The 19,619-nt window shown below is 42.3% G+C and overlaps 3 protein-coding genes across 3 annotated transcripts; 1 reads left to right on the forward strand and 2 right to left on the reverse strand.

The window, feature by feature from the left end:
- Window positions 1-1,015: 1,015 nt before the first annotated feature.
- On the reverse strand, window positions 1,016-14,361 carry LOC308327896 (kinesin-like protein KIF11). The gene is made up of 26 exons (XM_080781521.1): window positions 13,911-14,361; window positions 12,620-12,752; window positions 12,429-12,526; window positions 12,035-12,113; window positions 11,571-11,756; window positions 11,200-11,324; window positions 11,002-11,092; window positions 10,748-10,893; window positions 10,290-10,386; window positions 9,819-9,914; window positions 8,656-8,744; window positions 8,408-8,495; window positions 7,948-8,021; window positions 7,712-7,826; window positions 7,502-7,573; window positions 6,986-7,121; window positions 6,482-6,654; window positions 6,210-6,335; window positions 5,267-5,422; window positions 4,838-4,977; window positions 4,286-4,446; window positions 3,637-3,755; window positions 2,958-3,177; window positions 2,491-2,678; window positions 1,921-2,004; window positions 1,016-1,223 (listed from the first exon to the last, which is right to left on the reverse strand). Exons 1-26 carry the CDS (start codon window positions 13,982-13,984, stop codon window positions 1,134-1,136), a joined length of 3,156 nt encoding a protein of 1,051 aa, XP_080637647.1. The 5' UTR covers window positions 13,985-14,361; the 3' UTR covers window positions 1,016-1,133.
- A 1,027-nt stretch (window positions 14,362-15,388) lies between these two features.
- On the reverse strand, window positions 15,389-17,419 carry lyrm7 (LYR motif containing 7). The gene is made up of 5 exons (XM_080782261.1): window positions 17,374-17,419; window positions 16,915-16,987; window positions 16,731-16,801; window positions 16,246-16,327; window positions 15,389-16,135 (listed from the first exon to the last, which is right to left on the reverse strand). The coding sequence occupies exons 1-5, from the start codon at window positions 17,389-17,391 to the stop codon at window positions 16,005-16,007; spliced, it is 375 nt and encodes a 124-aa protein (XP_080638387.1). The 5' UTR covers window positions 17,392-17,419; the 3' UTR covers window positions 15,389-16,004.
- Window positions 17,420-17,966: 547 nt separating this feature from the next.
- hint1 (histidine triad nucleotide binding protein 1) lies at window positions 17,967-19,584 on the forward strand. The gene is made up of 3 exons (XM_080782470.1): window positions 17,967-18,141; window positions 18,853-18,957; window positions 19,170-19,584. The coding sequence occupies exons 1-3, from the start codon at window positions 18,031-18,033 to the stop codon at window positions 19,332-19,334; spliced, it is 381 nt and encodes a 126-aa protein (XP_080638596.1). The 5' UTR covers window positions 17,967-18,030; the 3' UTR covers window positions 19,335-19,584.
- Window positions 19,585-19,619: the final 35 nt, after the last annotated feature.

Raw genomic sequence — 19,619 nt, forward strand, 5'->3', positions numbered from 1 at the left:
ATTTAATTATGAGTTCTGCAGTTTGCATGTACAGTCTAGCCTATTATGCATCATTAAATGTAATCACATTTCTTTTTAGAATCACAACTTTAGGCTTAATGTAATTCCCTATACATTTAATTTATCCCATCTATTTTTATCCATGTCGTCATGGTTCGTCCCACAGAGTGTAAGGCAAATGTGTTAGTAAGGGTAGCAAGCTTGATACGTTTGTATAGCCTTTCATATAAAGCTTTTAAAACCAAATTAAATGGTTGGGGCTTTGTTTTCAGTCTCTTTTGGGTACATGAAACCATTGTCGCCACATGGGGTCAGCATCAGGCCTCGCTCGTACGCAGCCAGGCCTATGAACAAGCCCAATATAGTACATTGGTCATTCGAAAATAGCCGATTTACAAGCTCCCATGGGATCTTGTAGATTGGACATTTAATGTGATGCAGTGTAGGTATGGACTTGTGACCAATTTCAAAGAGATCTTAAAGTGAAATATATATAAAAACTACCCCAAAGCACCTCAACTATACAGGAAAAAAGAAAGTTCAAGCACATGCAAACAGTGAATTACCCGTTTCTGCACATCAGGTGGAAAGCCCCATGTCCCAAACTTGCAGATTCAAAGCATATAGCTAAAGTGAGCAGAATGTACTTAAGGGGAAGATCTACAAGCTCAGTGTTGTGACACATTTTGAGCTTGTTGAATGACTTTTGGCACCTAGTATGATCAAGCAGCACTTGCCACCTGCCCAGTGGCAAAACTACAATGGTATTGTGCTCGACTGACCAGTAAACTGGCCCGACCAATGAGAATTGTGCAATGAATCTAGAACTAGATACATGAAAGTTTCACATTTTGAAATATAAAACTTATCCATGACAATGGAATTTTCTGAGCAGGATCTGTGCAAGGTATGATTTGTGAACAAGAGTTTGGTAAAGACCAACGGATCAACAGTAGTGGGCTAGTGGCTGAGAATTTGGTTTGATTGTGATTTGAGCTCAAATAAGCTACAAAAAGGATGTATGAAAACGTTTTATTATTTGAATCAAACAAAAAACACTAAAATGCTAGAAATTAAAATAATGCATTAAAACAGTTAACACGGAACATGAAAAATGGAAAAAGCCAAATGCTTTAATTCTGATGACGTAGCGGCAATTTGGACCTCGGAGTTAGCGTTTCAGTCTTAGCAGGGACTCTCTTCTTCTTCCGTTGCTGGGATGCCTGAAAGGAAAAGGGGGAGATTACTGAAATGAAGCTATAAATTCAGCATTGAATGCAGTCATCCTGAGGTTAATCAGGATAACATTTACAAATACCCACAACCTCTAAAGACAACTTTTGATGGTAGTTTCTCAAACTTCAATTTCAAGGACCCCCACAAAACGTGTACAAGATTTGGTTCCATTTGTACACTCAGTTAGAGACTTGGGGCTCCATTTGTCACCGCTAAACCCCTTATCCATAAACCTTTGCCTTTTACCATTTTGCAAAACAAATTTGAATAGTTAAAATGGCCCTACAAGCTCACAATGTAGATTGGCTAGTTGAGCATTGAAAAATGTTTTGCAAAATAGTAAAAAAAAAAAAGGGCAAAGAAATGTAGAGATAAGGGGTTTAGCGGTGACGAAAATAGAGCCCCTAAGGTATATTCAGACTACAGTTTTAGCTGATAAGGTGACCACCAAATACTAGAACAAAGCTGTGGTGGCAAGTGCTTCACCACTCATCCAAACACGCCTGCTTTTACCCACCACCGTTTCAGCTCACCGCATCACCTAAAACTGTAGTATGAATATGCCCTCATGGTCCATTTGAAATCAGGAAGGGTCCATGGCCTGGACCCAAGAGGGTCTCAGGTTGAGATTAAAATGTTCGACAACCACTGCACAGAATAATCTTAACGGTTGGTACTACCCACCTTGAAGAAGGGTCCACGGTTGTCGTTGCTGCAGACCAAGTTCTCATCGTTCTCGAACGATTCCGCCGAGACTTCAAGCAAATCCTAGACACCACATTCGATCATTAGAATGCTACCTAGAAGCCAAGGACTATTCCATTTCAGAAGTTCATATATATGCACACAATAAAACACTAAGTTTCTCTGAAACTTAGCCCCCTCCCCCCATCAGTCAACAGTAGATGTTTGTGAGTCCAAGATGGCCAACATGGAATTTGAAGTTACTGAAAACTATCGTGGTAGATGACCAAAATGACAAATGAAAAACCCGTTAACTGCCAATTGTAGGAAGTAATGGGTGATCTAGAGCTCAGAGACACTGGATGATGATTTTGAGATGGGGTCCTTAGCCAAAAACACAACCACTGACATAACATACATTTTAAAGAAAACTGTTCTGCCCTACATAGCCAGAGTGCAGTGACTGCCAGGTAGGTCAAATTAGCCTGTGTGTCCAAAGAGGACGTTACTGCATTTTGGCTTTGTAGGGCAGTCAGTTGGCCTCAGGTCTTAATGGGTTGAAGCGTTTACCTGCTCTACTCTGTGTTGTTCAGCCTCCAGCTCTCGTTCTACCTCCAGTGCGTCAGTCGCGGCCTGCAGTTCAATGGTGGCCTGCAGTTCCTCCTGTTGGAGATGCAGGCTCTCCAGTAGCTCAGAGCGCCTGCGAGACTTGACAAGCTCCCTGGGGTACTCAAACTCCCTTCGCTGAGGAGTCATACCTGGAGGACCACAGAGGTTTTGGGGGATCCGTCAGTAAAGGGCCATCACGTTTTGTGAAATGTATTTTTGCCCCATTAAAAACAGGGAAAGCATCAGTGTAATTTTTTTGCCATTAAAAGAAAAGAAAAAAAGCAGATACAGTACAAGCTTACTGTGCATCACTTTGTGCTGCAAGCATGTACATTTGCCAATTTGAAACATAGCAATGTACTAATAATATGAATACTGTAGTCAAACCTGCAATGTGGGCTTGTCAACATGTCTTTGTTGGTTCTTACCAGTAGGGACGTCCTGTCGCAGCTCCTGGTGGAAGTGGTGGAGCAGCTCTTGGGCGCTCTCCACGTGGCTCTGGAGGTCAGCGTGCTGCTGGTCAAACACAGCCTGGTCCTGGGAGACCCGTGTCTGGAGTGAACGCACCGTCTGGGTCACCTTCTCCTGCTGCCCCGTCAGCTGGGCCCTGGTGTCTGGGAGCAATGTGTTGGAATGGCTCTCCACACGCTGAAAGAAACCATACAAATGTTAAGGCGTCAGTCTACATATAGGCAACCAGAACCAGTTGAAGAAATTGAAGTTTTGATTTTATGGAATTTCTGAAAGCGCAGTAAGCTTTGAGAATTCAAAGGGCAGGAGACCATTCCCCCCCCTAGATCAGTGGTTATCAAACCTAACTTCAAGGACCCAGAAGTCAGTGAGTGAAATGGTAAGGGTCCATTTGCCTTGTACACTCAGGGTTAGACCTGCAAGGGTCCATTTGGAAACCCCACCTTGAGAACCACTGTCCTAGATTAGTTTATACACTGGTACAGGAAGGGTACTCTGTATCGACCGATATTAAAAATGTTCTGTTATGTCATCCCCCCCCACTTGCATGTCAACCTGTGATCAAGAGATCATTACAGGTTACAGACGACGTGTCGCAGGGCCAAACCACATGTCTCATCTGCTTTGTCATTTTACCTCTTGGAGTGCCAGATTGGCAGCAGAGTTCTGCCCAAGGAGGGCCATCTGTTCTTGGGCTTGGTTTTGGACCCTCTCCTGAGCTCTGGAGCAGTGATTGCCGTTGCGTTCTCCGAGACCTGTTGGGGTGCACAGGCACGACAGAAGTGAACAAACACTAGAATGAAGTAAAGTAAAGCCATTCCGTCTTTTTGTTATGTGTCATATAGCCTATAGCTCTATTCATTGCTATAGTGAGTCTATCTCTGGCACTTTAAAGAGAAAATGTATGTTTAGGTCAGGATATGAATTTTATCCAATCAGATAACTCTAGGGAAAATAAACGCCATTAAATTGAAACTGATAAGTCTCTCCCCTTTCAAGATGAAATTGGCAACTTAATTCCCACTGAATTTAGTATTCTAAATTGTTCACATACTGCCCTACTTGATCACACACAAGCAAAGCATCAAAAACTGTTTGAACTTGTATGTCAGCTACTTTTCTGAATCTATAACAGGACATGAGGTTTCCACCCGGCAGATATATAGAAACATACATTTAGTTATTTCCAGAAAGCATATGTAGGATTTAGGAGTTAATTTCTTTATCGGACTGAGGTATAAAAACTATAAATGGTTACGATGAGCACACCAGTCAAAAGTCCTACCAGTGAGGGAGCGGTGCAGGAGTGAGCAGTAGCCGGTACTCTCCTCCAGGGCCTCGTCAGACACCTGGGCAGTGCAGCGGATAGCGTTGGCCAGGGAGGAGACGGTGGAGGACAGGTCGTCTGCCTGGACCGCTACGCTCTTCTCCGCTTCACTGCAACATCTGGACAGAGAGGGTCGATTGCGTTTGGATTGATAATAAGCATGGCATCCAGTGGTTGCCAAACATTTACAGCTCAAGACAAGACTCAAGAAGTCTTCCCGGGACCAAAGAGTGAAAATGGCCATCAACAGGCTCACAAACGAAGCATGTGAGCTTTTAGATCTGCCTTGAGTTTTTTTTTAATTAATTTATGGAAATATTTAAACTAGATGAAATTGCTGTAATAGATGAAAAGTTGTGATTATCATTTGTTGAATAATCATTTTGTACATCTTTTGGAAAAAAAAAGGGAAAAGGTTGCTCATTTCAATATATTTCCAGGAATTTCATGACCGTGGAAACCCTGTGTAGTGCGATTGTATGGTTGGAGTGAAGGTAGTGGTCTACTCACGTTGAAATTGCTTCCTTCATGCTTAGCACAGGTGTCTGTAGAGCTCTGCTGGCTGTAGCCAGACCCCCAAAGCGGGTCTTGTTGTTAATAGCCATCAGGCTGAGCTGGCTTTGGAGACAGTGGATCATTTGATCCATCTCCTGTTGGTAGCAGAACAAGGGCTTCATTTACAAATAGATACCAATACCAGTTTCTTTCCCGATAACTAGTCCCATAACTTGCATATCGGTTAGGCTTACGATTAGGAAAATATTCAGTTTGGAGTTATGTAGAGGTTAAGTTTAGGGGTTGGGGTTTGAGTAATGCCCGATTTAACTTGGCTGTAGACCGGTGTTGGGCGCCTTTAGAGTAAAAAAGGCTCAAAAAGGCATTCATAGAAAATGAGTTAGGTTAAAAAAAAGGGGGCATTAGAAAATGTGTGTGGCATACCTGCTGTTGGGTTTCTGACTCTTGTTGGATCCGTTGAGACAGACTGTCATGTTCGGCCTCCAATGAACAGAGAGCATCCAGGGAGGATGTCCTCAGCTCAGCCAGTGCCTGAACATGACTGGTCAGAAACATATTGACCTCCTTCATTGCCTCCACCTGATTGGATGACAGGGAGTAAAGCCAGACATCAAGTGAGTGCAGTAATCACTGTGCATTTAGTAAATATAATAGCTCAGTGGTTCTCAAAGTAGGGTTTGGGGACCCAGAGGAGTGGGGTTCTACAGTCAGCCAAATGATTTAGCTGTTGTATGGCCAATTAAAATGCGATGGACCAATTGAATGTTCTCAAAATCCACTACTTTAATGTAACTATTATGGTGCTGCCGAATCTTTTAGAATAAAGGCGCTACAGTGCCAAGCAGATAATATTTTATTGGGATAACGGCTGCCTTCCCTCTAGGCAAAAAGAAAATACATGAAGCTAAATCCATTCCATTACTACAATGCGCCAGTAAGTGAACTCTTTAGACTCGTTAACATTGTGAGGTGGTGCATGATGCAGTCAGAAATGAGTCTAGTCATAAGCGTTTGAATCAATCTGCACAGAGGCAGCGTAGATTCCATAAAGTAAATTGTGCGCTCAGGCAAGCGAAACAGGTCGGGAGCAAGCGGCTGCAGTTTACCCCCTAAAAAAAGATATATTTTAGTGTTCCCATTTTATTGATTAAAAAAAAGACCTTAAGACATCGCCACACACCCCGCGGTTTTATTTGATAAAATGTGGACACGTCCTGGGCATCAGAATTGTTAAGACCAATCCTGTATGGTGATCCCTAAAAGACAAAAAAAGTCCATAGCAAAATACATTCTTCAATTTGGGGGTGCTTGACATGAAGTTTAAGAACCACTGACACATTGGTAAATGTAATTGCATCATACGGACCTTGTCAGCCTGGGCTCTGTGGTCTTCCACGGTCTTCCTCATGGCCTCATTCAGCATTCTGATGGCTGCCACACTAGGAAGAAGGGAGCCGGCAAGAGCCTCCTGAAGGTCCTGCTTGAACTCCTCCTAATACACACAGCAGATATGAAGACCAACTTCCAAGAAATTACACTAGACCATCTACATTCTACATGGTCACAAACGCATCACGACGTGTTTATGAGCTGCCTTCTGTCAAAATGGTGATTAATGGCGACGATTAAGGTCCTCACCTGCAGCTCCAGCAGGCCTTCTCTGTTCTGCAGACACAGCGCCTCCTGCTGGTGGACTTTGTCCTGGAAACCAGCCACACCCTGGGCCACCAGCTGTGTGACTCCTCCCATGAAGGACTCCATGGTGGCCACAGCGGTACGCATCGCCTCCTCGTTGAACGACAGCACTGCGTCTATGGAGGGATGATGGGTTAAAGCTAAATAAAACCTCATGACTGGCCAGGTCCTAAAGTGCGATTTGTGAGTCAGTGGGGGAAGCAGCCCCCATGCACAATAGCAGCTTCCTAAATTACAGCATGTACAATTATGTGTTCCTGCCATCTACATAGTGCTAACCAAGTGAAGAAATCACAGGCCTTGGATATTCTGCACAATGAGTACTTTTAGTACACTTGGATGCCAATACCTTTACTCAAGTACATTGTTTTCGGCTATACTTTTAACAGAGGGAGCATTGCTAAAATATTGCAGAAGTAAAACATTATTCCACCGCTTTAAACTCACCCATGGAAGAGGTGTAGCTGGCCAGCGTGCTGCGGTGCTTGGATGCCTGCTGGCAGACACTGCCCTCCATGTCACTGAGCACATGGTCCATCCTCTGGCTGAAACTTTGGTGGACAGTAGTGTTCTGTTGGTCCACCTGGAGTTTAAAAAGCAGACCGTTACTGGACTGCCTTACCTTAGCAACCCAATGAAATCAGTTACACTTTCTTGACTTAAATGCATGCTTGACGTTCCATCCACAGAACATGTATATATCGTCAGTCACCTTGTGTGTTCAGGAAATGGACAAAATAAGCGCATTTACCAATGTAGTTCTTAATCACAAGCTTGTTTACTTTTATTTTATTTATAAAACCCAGCGAAATCTTAATTATCCAGGCCACCGCTAATATACGATACTGGCTAATTTTGTCACTTGTGTATAGCCATTATTTTACAAAATATAGAATAAATGTTTGGTCCTACAGCAACGATATGAAGTAACAGAACGTGTGAAAGCAAAGAATTGAATAGCACCTTGTTCTTCCTGTCCAGCTTGTCATGGAGACCAGACACATGGCTGGTGCTGATGTGGGCTGTATTCAGCAGCTGGAGATAAGACAACCCATCAGATTAAGGTAGTGATGAGACTAGTTCAGCTTCCTCACAGGGCAGGGTGCAATTAACCCGACAACCCATGGGGTTCTGCCCAACAGCAACAATATATTATTTTGTTTTAATCCTCACCTGGTCAGCAGTGCTATACAGCTTCTCCTGGGTGAAGGTTAGGTCAGAGCTGATGAACTGCTCCTCTGTTAGGTGTTGTGCGGTTTCCTCGAGGGCCTTTGTGGTCTCATCTAGCCTGTAAACAGAAAACCAGGACACTTATTACTTTCAAGAACTGCATCCCTCCCACCACCACTCTGGTCAGCTTCTTTTTGAACTAAGGTGGTGCACATGTGTAGTAAATAGTTGTAATGAACCTGTGGTCTCGCTCTTCCAGCTGGACAGTGCGCTGCTCCAGTTGGCTCTGGCTGTCGGTGAAGAGCTCCATCACCTGGGGAGAGGAAATGGACCCAATGAGTGGCTATAGCATTGACACAAGGAGAACGTTCATGGTCTGGGCAATTAAATGAGAAAAGACAGGAGTAGATCAATATAGATTCTGTCCAAATAAATACACATGTCAAAAAGCCTTGTATTCATTGTTTTGTTTTCACTGAAAGCAAATAATTTGATGGTATGGGGTTGGAGATTAGACTCACATTGACCCAGTCATCAAATTATTGACTTGGAGATGAGACAAACTGTGAATTCAAGTCTGGTGTGTATAAAAGTTTGAATATGCACTTACAAATGCCAGCTGATTACAGTAGTTGGGCAAGTAATATGTTGCGTTAAGATTCCTAGTTAATCAACTTGTGGTGCAAAACTGTAACATACCTTCTTCAGCTCCTCCTCTGCAGCAGAGATCTTTTCCAAATATACAGCTATAGTCCCGTCCTGGGAGGTGATCTGCTCTGTCATGTGGCTGTAACACAAGGAGTAAAAATATGAAATGGGGGGGGGGGGGGGGGGGGTGTAAATTGAGCTACAAAGTCATCAGGAATGGTGAAAAGGGCAGAAGTTGCATTAAATATTTTTCACACGTTTGGATAGGCATCCAATGTTGTATTCCCCCAGTGCCATACCTGTAGTTCTCAGTGGACAAGTACACCCCATTCTTGTCTCGAGCGGCAGTCAGGTCACGCTTCAAGCGCTCAATTTCCTCGGTGTATTCCTTGAGTGGGGGCAAGAATGGAGTCCACATATAAGATGACTGACATTCAGCTTTGTGCGTTTGTCAAAAACAGATGGTGAATCTGTACAGTCTACTACAGTGTATAGTTTTAAAGGTAAGACAACTTTGGTAGAAGTTTGGGTTGTGTAGTTACCTAGCCATGATGAAACTCCAATGTGGACAAGTCAAAATTGCTCCAGTGATTAGAAGTTGATAATTTAAAATATGCTCCTCATTGACTTACATTGCATGCTGAAACAGCTCTCAAAGTCACTCTTTTAGTACATACCAAACAAGTTTATGCAGACAATTATAGATCACCAAAAGAAAATGTATAACTGTTGATTTTGCCTTTTTTTTTTATTAAAACCCAGACTGGATCTGGAACATCAAAACATTTTCATAAAAATGTTAACTTCCTGTTTTTTACCATGTTGTCTAAATCAACTTTGTGTTTGTTGATTTACTAAAAGTGTGATTTTGAGAGCCGTTTCAGCATATGAGGAGCATATTTTGAATCATTGGAGCATTTTTCTTGTCCACATTTGGAGTTACATCACGGCAGGGTAACAACTTTGTTTTTTTCAACCAAGGGTCATGTTTTAGGTTCTTATTAGAGAAAGTAAAAGATGAGTGTTAATTTGTTTATTTGCTTCTTTCGTTTTAGCGATTTTAGCAATTTTTTACAGGGGGCGGGGGCATTTGAAGATTTTACAAATTATAGCGATTATTTTTTTACCAGTCCTACTAGACTCCAGGAAATGACATCTGCCCACAAAAGATCACAGGATCTACTGAATGTGAAGGTAGAGTACTGGGGGGGGGGATGATACGGTGTGTCAAATAGGCTCAATATGTCAGTTTGACACGTCGCCCTTCACATTCAGTAGATCACTAGATCCCGTGATCTTGTGGCCAGATGTAATTTTATGAGGTCTAGTAAATAAATTAATCTCTCAAAAAAGAAATTAAGACTCATCTTTTACTTGCTCTATTAAAAAAAACATGAACCTTGGTTGAAAAAAACTGTTGTCCCAAGGCAAAATTCCTAACGTGACTTGTTTCTCCATGTACCTTTATGAGCGTTGACTTGGTCATCTTCTGGTTAATCTCTGGCTTATTCATGATGTTCTTGGCTCTGCTGGCGTACTCCAAGGTGCTCAATGTCTCCTACACAGCACAGACAACGCAGCACCAACGTCAACATAGTCTAATCCATAAAAGGATTGAAACTTTTGAAAGGCATCAACCTTTCAATCCAGTAGCTACCTCTGTGTCTTATTAGTTTGCTATACATGTAAGCACATTATTTGAATATTTAGGTCAGGTTTTAGGAGTTTATACAATCAGTATTAAGTCTAAATGGGCTAAATTAACTGTAAATCTTATATTGGGACGCACACACAGATCCGACACACCACAGGTCTGACATACTGAAATCACCCGTCGTGCCGGACAATGAGTTTGTCAGACATGCTATATAATTTTTGACCAAATCACACAAATCGGGAAATAGTGTACAAAAATAAATTCTGATGAACACACCTCCAAGTTGCAGGAAGATGGAGACACCGTGGCGATGATCGACGTCTTGGTCCGTCCCCCTAGAGAGTCTTGAAGGATCCTCGTCAACTTCGACTCCCTGTAGAACATTAAGATCATGTCAGGAGAGTACCTTGGTAGTACCATTTACTAGTGCTGCAAACGAATATTCCATATTTGAAGGAATATTCAAATTCTATTAAAGAATAGACAACGGTTCGAATTTTATGAGAGCTCTCGCAAGACTGAGCCATTTAACGTTCAACGGCTGGTCTCACGAGATCACAGAATCGTCAGTCATGGGCAGAAGGGAGAAGTCTCCCCACAAGCTTTACTTAACGTACGACGGTGCCGTGCGTAAACACTATCCTAAAAACACCGGGAGACAATGAATTAAGCAAAAAAAATAGTTTTGCTGCGCACCTAAAGAACCACTGCCGTACAACACAACCACAGTTTACCTATAAGGGACGTGAGGTCTCTTCTCCACCAAGGCCGTGATCACTCTGCCGAGCGTCAGCAGAGACTGGTTTATGTTGCCTGCTTCACGGGCACGTTTGTCCTGTGCCCCCGAGCGGCCGATGTTTTCACTGCCCGCAAGATCAACCTAAAGACATGGGGACAGGTTGAGTTGTGGTCCACTGGAGCTCAGCAGGTCTCACTGAGCCAACAAGGCATTTACACATTTTTACAACTTTTAGTAGTGTTAGTTTACCAGGTTAAGCTTTCCAATCTTCACCAACTCTTCTCCTTCCAGGGTGATCTCCTTCATGATAATGGTGATTGAGAACACCGAGTGGGATCGACTTGAAAAGAAATGTTACCATGAATACAAACAAGGTAATTGAAGAGGCTTGCTAATACTAGTGTGTATATCATAAATGTATATATATTTATTTTTTCTGTTGAATACCTGGAATAGGCATTCATGAGTGTGGCAGCAGTCTTCCTCTTGGCAGAGCCTCTCTCAAGGATGGAATAAACTTCATTCTTATTGTGGACTGTGATCTCCTCCAGACCTTTAACGACCACGCCACGCTGACAAATACACAGCTAATTAGTCACTTACAAAAATAATAATAATCACCCATCGTTTACTGACAGCATGCACATGGCTGCAAGGATGTTGACCCTTTAATAATTTTGGAAATATCCGATTGTCCCCTTACGCACGATGGTTGATCGTGGGGAAAAACCTGATCGGAGAACTTCTAGAATTTCACACAAACTACCCAGCTTTAGCACTCTATAGCAACAGTAAAACAGTACTTCAGAGACCGTTACCTTTTTGCCTGGGTCATCGAAGAGGTTGAGCTTTTCGCCAACATCATCTCCAGGACTCAGCAGGTCAAACAGCTCCTCGTTATAGATCTCCAGGAGGGACACTTTGACAGAGAACTCTGAGCCACTCTCCGACAGCTTTTCGAAGATCTGATGCAGCGTCCTGGGGATTATCCCAGCCAGTGGATCCTGAAATCAAACACAAGGTTGTGGAACACCAGTACGATGCGTTTTGCCCATTTGGCAGATATTAACTTAACTGCACCCAAATGAACATGATTGCACTGTGCACATGCATTTGTGTGACTGATTTAGTATATCCATCAATGGAAAACTGAAAGCAGACAAAACCTCAGTCCAAAAGGAATATTTTTTTTAATCACCATGTTCACTTCATAATGCAGCTTGTAACTGCCCGAACAATGCCCTGCAGTACTTTGGTTGTGTGAAAAAGTTGAAAAACTTACCTCCTCCCAAGTGACCTGCAGATCTGGGCTTCGTTCGCCTTCCATGGTGAAGGTTTTGCCGGTCCCAGTCTGTCCATAGCTGACCAATCACAACAAATATACATCAGCCACGGATCATGTACTGTGCCATTTTGAACAGTTAGTTAAATACTAATTATTTAACTAGTTAAATTAAATACTAAAATAAAGAATTTGGTTTAATTTGGATACGATGTTCAGAAAAGGGTAAAAAGTGGACATTTTAAACAGTCGCGTCCATGGGCCAGCCGGAGGGAGTAATAATCCCAATCCCATAACCCTAGACTAGGCAGGCGACAGCAACTGTTGGTTACTGCTGCACCACTACACATCCTCAAGTGGCTACAACACAAGTTTAGTGCAAATGCTTGCTTACGCAAATACTGTGCAATTGTAGCCCATGATGACCTCGTCAAGAATCGGGCACACTACGCTCCGGTAGACGTCGATCTGTTTTGCTGCGGGACCAAAGACCTAAGAGACGATTGAGGGGAAACGTTGTAATGGAACAAACATTTGAAATGTGGAATCAGTTGTGCATGTATTTTTTTTTTAAAGCCTGCTCACCATATCAAACGTGTAGGCCTTTCTGGCTGTTGCCCTGTCATTGACCCCACCAGACTTGACTATCACCTCCCTTCTGCTGGGCTCACAGTTGACTACATTGTGGGTGCCCTTGCTCTCTGCTGCACTGAAGGGCCTGAAAACACAAGGATAAGTGACTCAAGTTAGTGGCACAACATACACATTTACTTAAGTACTGTACTTGTACTTTGCTTGAGCATTACCAATACATCTCAATGATCCAAACATTGTACTTTTACTCTACCTCATTTGACAGTCACAGCTGTAGTTACTATTCATTTTGTGGATTTGGATTACAAAACTAACATTAAGGCCATTTCTTGAAAATATCAAATCTACAAGCTCACAATACATCGCGGCGCATTGTGAGCCGTCCCGTTAAAACACTGGGGTGAAAAAAAGAAAAAGAAGAAGTTTGAGACAACCGTTAATCTGCTTTGTTTTTGCGAAGCCTGTGCTGAATTTTACACGTAGGGCTCGTTCCCGATGTGAAAGTTAGATTCGGCGCGGCTGACAAAAAAAGATCAGATGTTTAAGTAAAATAAAGAATTTGGTTTAATTTGGATACGATGTTGAGATTCAGAAAAGTACAAATTAGACAGTTCAACCATGGACTCAAACAAACCACAACAGTGGAAGTGCAAGTACAAATTGCCCTCAACGAAACTAAATCATTTTGCTAGCCCTGTAGCCCAGGACCAAGGCTATCGGAGATGTATTTTATAGAGTCTGAACCATATGAAATACATCCGACAGTAGGGCTTTCCGTGGTTTAGTGTAGCTTAGCTCGGGTCCGTTGCAAATGTAACGGCATATGGAGCTATGGACCAGAGCTAGGTGTAGTTTAGCAGCTTAAACACTCATCAGTCCCTCGCATGTCAAGATTTTCATACATTTTCGAAAATAGCCAACCTACAAGCTCAACGCTATTTTGTCAGCATATTTGGGGATTGCTTGACCAACAAAGCTGCATGTAGAAGAGGCGTTTGCGCCAGTGGTGTAAAGACTAACCAATTACATTTACTCAAGTACAATTTTGAGGCATTTCGACAGCCTTATACTTTGGGTACTTTAATACAAGTTTGTACTTTTACTCCTGCATTTCTGCCTTTTACTTGCAATATTAATTCTACATTGCTTCAAGAACATGCAAGTACCACCACTGGTCTACAGGGGCACCGCACAAAACGCGCCCACCCACAACCAACATAAATCAGTGGGGTAAACAATTACAATAAACACAAGCGTTAGCATAGTAATGAAAGTAAAATACCTGCATCTGACGACAACCTGAACGTTCTTCCCCTGCTGCTTGTCCTCTCGTTTCATGCTCGTGTTTGATGCCATTTTTGCTACAAGCAGGAACACACTACAAACACTAACTTTCCACGTAAAAACTCGACGTTTAAAAAAAAGACAGACGATTAAGACAGTAAAAGACACGGATAAAAGTGGTCCAAGTGTGTTTGTGGCCGAGTTTTGTCCTCGAAATCGTTCAAACGGCGAACTTACAACACAAAATAACGTTGAGAACGCCCGTCCGTTGCGATGTGTGGTCTCAAGCCAACTGAGCAATTATCCCCTCAACATTTCCAGCCTCCCTTATATACCAGACCCACCCACAGTGATTAGTAATTGGACAATCTACTCAAACAAGGTAAACCATAACCTCGCATCACCAGGCTTTCCACCGCCTCGGAGGAAAGCCTGGTCTCTGTTCCAAAAGTCCGGGACCGGATGATATGCCTACGTCACGTTGTAGGTAGCTTCCCAAACAGGATGTACCCAAAATAATCCCCCCTCCCCCGCGATCAAAATGTTAGTTCCTACCAATTAATATGCTTCTGATGCGGCGTACTTTAGTTTCGTTGAATTTTAAAATACATAGCGTAGCGAGAGTGCGGCACAATGGCAACTGGCGAGTAAAGTCGGGGGGGAACCAATACTCTATGGGGGGAACTAACATTTTGATCGCGGGGGAGGGGGGATTATTTTGGGTACATCCTGTTTGGGAAGCTGCATACAACGTGACGTAGCATATCATCCGGCTCATACCGAAATGAAATGGTGCCCAGGCTACTATAGTCGCTTGCTTCATTCATAGCGGACGGTTCACGACTACGCCGCCTTGTGGACTGGGGTTGAGTTGCGTCTGTTAGTGAAAGTCTTATTGGTGAAAGTTCACAATGTGAACATTAGTTATTTTGGCAAAATTTAACATACAATATATACCGGTAATCTTCAAATAACATTGATGCAAGGGTACAGACTCACTGTGTGTGTGACCAGCACTACTTGACCTTTAAGTCCTTATAATATAAGGACTTCATATAATTATATATATCAAGTAGTGCAGTTAACAAGCATACGGTATAAGGCTTATGCTATAAATATTGCTATAAAGAATTATGGCCAGGCCTCATTATGAGTGTTACTGTGTTTGTAACTGTAATTACATTTATACGCAGATTTCTACTCAACCTTATAAGCCATTATAAAATGCTTTATGTTGGTTAAAAAGCATTATATATGCATGCTTATAACTATAATTATAGCTACTGTATGAGCAGATACTGCATTATCATTGTATATAATTATATATTTTTTGTTTTAGAATGCATTAGACATAGAGAAGCAATGCAAAAGCTGTCTGTAAATAATCCCTTGTGTTGTAGAGTACACTTTGAAATCCACTTCCAGACTATCACTTTGTAAAGTACCAAACTAAATAGAAAATAAATACAAAATGAATCTACGTTGATGTAATTTTTATTTTATTAGGTGTTATACTGTATAAATAATATAGAATTGTTACTGGGACTCAGACATAGGAATAAGAATTATATTAATTAGGACTCCTTATAGTGCTGGGTTTCAATGGCCTTGTTTCTTTCTAAAACCAGACAGGGCAGTTTAAAAGTACATTTGATAATCAGAAAACAATACAAAGCAATAATAAAGCAGCAAAAAAGCACACACATTTTCCTATGAGCGCCTAGTCAGATCAATACCACAGATAAATATACACATGACAATCTAACTATGACAGGAAATCTTCAATAAGTGTAGCTCTTACAGATTTCTTGTGTGTGGTGAGAACTCTTAGACGGACTCTGCCAGATGGAAAAGATGATTGCTTCACATTAATCACATTAATGTGTCACCTATTGTGAACTTGTGAAGTCAATACCACCCCCAGTCAGGCTACAGAACTATAGTGTTCCTTCAACTCATAAAATTATTATTTTAGGCGAATCCTTTACACGCCGACTCGCCGCATCCGCATGTACTGATATTTTGACAAAAGATCTTGTCCTATTAGGGCTTGTTTGTGCGTGCCTTGGCGGAGCGGGCGGTAGAGTATCTGCTATCTGCGTGCTGATTGTGGCGGGCCGGGCTGGCAGGGCTGGGCTGGTTTCTTTGACCGAGTCCAGCCTGGCCTGGGCTGGTCACAATACGGTACATTTTCTAGTAGAAGGCTTTCTCTGGGTCGAAGCACTGCAAGAACAAAAAATACGTTAGAAGAGAAGAATTGTACAGTTAATAGATATACCATATCAAATGTGTGTATGTACTGTATACAAGTCAAAAGAGGAAAGAGAACCCACATAGCCTATCCTCTGCTGTGTGCTCCGCTTGTATGACGGTCTCCCGAAGAACAATCTCCACATCTGAGCCCATCTTGATCATCTGAAAAGCAGCAGGAAGATGGGTTCTTAAAAAGACTACAAAGATGATACAGATTGTTACCAAATTTAGATAAGTGGTTCTCAAACCTTTTAATTTCATGGACCCCCATTATGCTTTTCTTGTAGTTTCTTTCTATACTTATATTCCTTTCTATACTGTACATGTTTTCCTTTTCTTCTAACCATGATTTATTTTTTTTGTATAGAAGGGTATATTTGTATGGCTTTAAATGTTTTGATGAATTGAAAATGGAGGACCCTTATGTAAACAAGTTACAGTGCTTATCCTCTAGCTGAGATTTTGTATTGACTTGTACTTTCCTTGAACTGTACCCATTCTGCAAACTTTTACTGATACAATAATCAATCAATCACTACAGCCTAAATTATATTATATACTATACCTTTCTGATGTTTTCTTCATTAGTTTCAGTTTTGTTGTTCTTGAACCCCTCATTGACCTTTGACCTTGCAGCTTCATGAAGGTAAACACAAGTTTGTCACACGTTTGATGTAGGAGAACGAGGCTGAAGTTACATATTATTGATGCAGTAGTGAACTGCAGAACCAGCTATATGACTTTCTTACCTTCCAGTGCTCTAGGATCATCCTTGAACACAGCCAGCCTGGTTCTGTGCAAAGCTTTAAATACGCCCAACACCTACACGTCACACACACACACACACACACTTCAGATATGTAAACATCTTCATAGCTCTGGTCCATAGCTCTAATGCAGATGCATCATTCAACGGCATTAGAGCTATGGACCAGAGCTAACATCTTCATAGACGTCCAGCAGATGAGAAACGTGTACATGAGTAAGTTCCCTTATTGCATTTATCTTTTTTTCCCCTTTTTTACAATAATAGCAGCAATAAATAATACAGCTAGCCCCTGGTCCAGTGCTTACAGCGAGTCTACTCGCTGTAAGCACTGGACCAGGGCAATACAGCAGACAAGTGTGCAAATGAAAGTCCTTCAGATCAGATATTCATTGATATGAAAGAACAAGAACAAAAAACAAAGTCTTTCTACAAATCTCACCTTCAGACGAGTCCCCATGTTGACTTTATTTTGCTCACTTGCTTCCTTCCGGGTTAGGTTGAATGAACTTCATAGATAGGCGGTTGCCTGACAACCAACTAGCCCATCACCAGGCGAGCTGGCGCCCCTCTGACGTATGGGATGTAGAGCAGTGGAGCGTGGTGGTGTACAGTGTTGCCATGTCTGCTTATTATAAGTAACTTTTCAAGGTTTTCTTTTAAAAATAACAGATGTACACTAGCCTGGGCACCATTTCATTTCGGTATATGATCCGGGCTGGAGCCGGATGATATGCTTACGTCATGTTGTAGGCAATGGTTTGCCTACAACTAAAAGCAATAAAAGCTCTCGTAAGCGAGAGCTTTTATTGAGAGGGAAAAGGAAGTTGTCGCCGCCTGTTCCGACTACAAAACAATACTACAACATGACGTAACCACATCATCCGGCCCCAGGCGGGATCATACGGACTTTTGAAACAGAGACCAGGCTTTCCTCCGAGGCGGTGGAAAGCCTGGTGAGGCGAGGTTAGATGTACACAGGTTTAAAGTGTGACCCAGTCGCTTCTTTAGAGCTTGTTTTATCCAAATCTGGCAACACTGGTGCATAGTGTGTGAGTTTGACAGTCAGACAGTACACTACAGTCCAGTCAGCGCCAACATGGCTGATGAAATTGCTAACTCACAGGTTGCTCAGCCGGGTGGAGACACGATATTCGGCAAAATCATACGCAAGGAAATTCCTTCAAAGATATTCTACGAAGATGATCAGGTATGTACGTATGCTGTATTATATATACCACGCGGTACACACAAACGTATGTAATTTAACGAAGCAAGCAATAATGAGTCATTATTAATGACTGAGAAACGGACCAGGACCACCCATGGCTCACTGGCTGACGCCGTTATTATGTTAGCCTAATGTATAGCCTTGTTTTAGCCCAGTTCTGCACAGTGCACCGTTCCAGAAAATAGCTGATCTACAAGCTCATTACGCGTCGCACTGAGACGCGTTATGAGCTTGTAGATTGGCTATTTTGGGTGAGCGAAACCGTCGTACGAGCCCGTATAAATCAGCCTGGTTGTCAGTGTCACTGAATGTACAGATGGTGGGGCTGCTTCACACATTATTTTCTTTTTAAATTATTCACTAAATCAGTCTTGAAAATTGCACATTGAGATTGTCTCGAAATGTAAAGTGTGCTACAAATAAAAAATATTATTATTATTATTATTACATAGAAATTGTAATTACACGTAGGAATTCATGGCTGAAAGCCCTCAAAAAACCCCATTAAAAACAAGTGTTTTGTGATTCCTTACCTTTTGTTTAGTGTTAAAAAGACACCTAGTCAGCCAATGTGGCAGTGCAGTGAGTGGACACCCAATGACGTTGCAAATGGCTCCATGATTAAATCCAGTGCATCCTGCTTCCAGATTGTTCTGATAAAGACAGTTTTTGTCCTTTTTTGTTTTTCAGTGTATAGCCTTCCATGACGTCTCCCCTCAAGCACCTACTCACTTCCTTGTTGTCCCAATAAAGCATATCGTCCAGCTGTCTAAAGCAGAAGATTGTGACGCTGCCGTAAGTATTCGGAAACCTCAAAGCGGCTTTGTGGGTATCTAAAAATGTACAGACAGTTCCTAACTTCCTATATGCTCCTACTTACAGTAGTTTTCATGCTTATTGCTTAGTACAGTGGTTTTCAAAGTGGGGACGGGGGACACCTAGGGGTTATTTAATTTTGCGTATCATAATTCATAATCACTCAGTTCTTTTGTCTTTCTCACTTTCAGTTACTAGGTCACATGATGATCGTGGCCAAGAAGTGTGCCGAGAAGGTGGGGCTGGCCAAAGGCTACAGGCTGGTGGTCAACGACGGCGTGGACGGCGGCCAGTCTGTCTATCACCTCCACATCCACGTCCTGGGTGGACGCCAGCTGGGCTGGCCCCCCGGCTAGAAACCCTGACCCCAGCAGCACCCCTTCTCCTTATATCGGCCATAATCATCTTCAGCTGAGCTGCCCCCCCCCCCCCCGGCTAGAAACCCTGACCCCACCAGCACCCCTTCTCCTTATATCAGCCATAATCATCTTCTGGATCAACCACTGTCTGTTGTTGTAACCCAAGTGTAACACAATTCAGTTAGTTTTGTTGCGTGTAGTTTAAGTTACTGTACTGTATGTGTGGGAATTAAAAGGAATTCACTAAAGTTTCCTGAGTGGCGTTTTCCTGATCAAATGAAA

Source organism: Protomyctophum bolini (assembly GCF_963924005.1).
Source record: "Protomyctophum bolini genome assembly, chromosome: 14".
In the NCBI taxonomy this organism is placed as follows: domain Eukaryota; kingdom Metazoa; phylum Chordata; class Actinopteri; order Myctophiformes; family Myctophidae; genus Protomyctophum; species Protomyctophum bolini.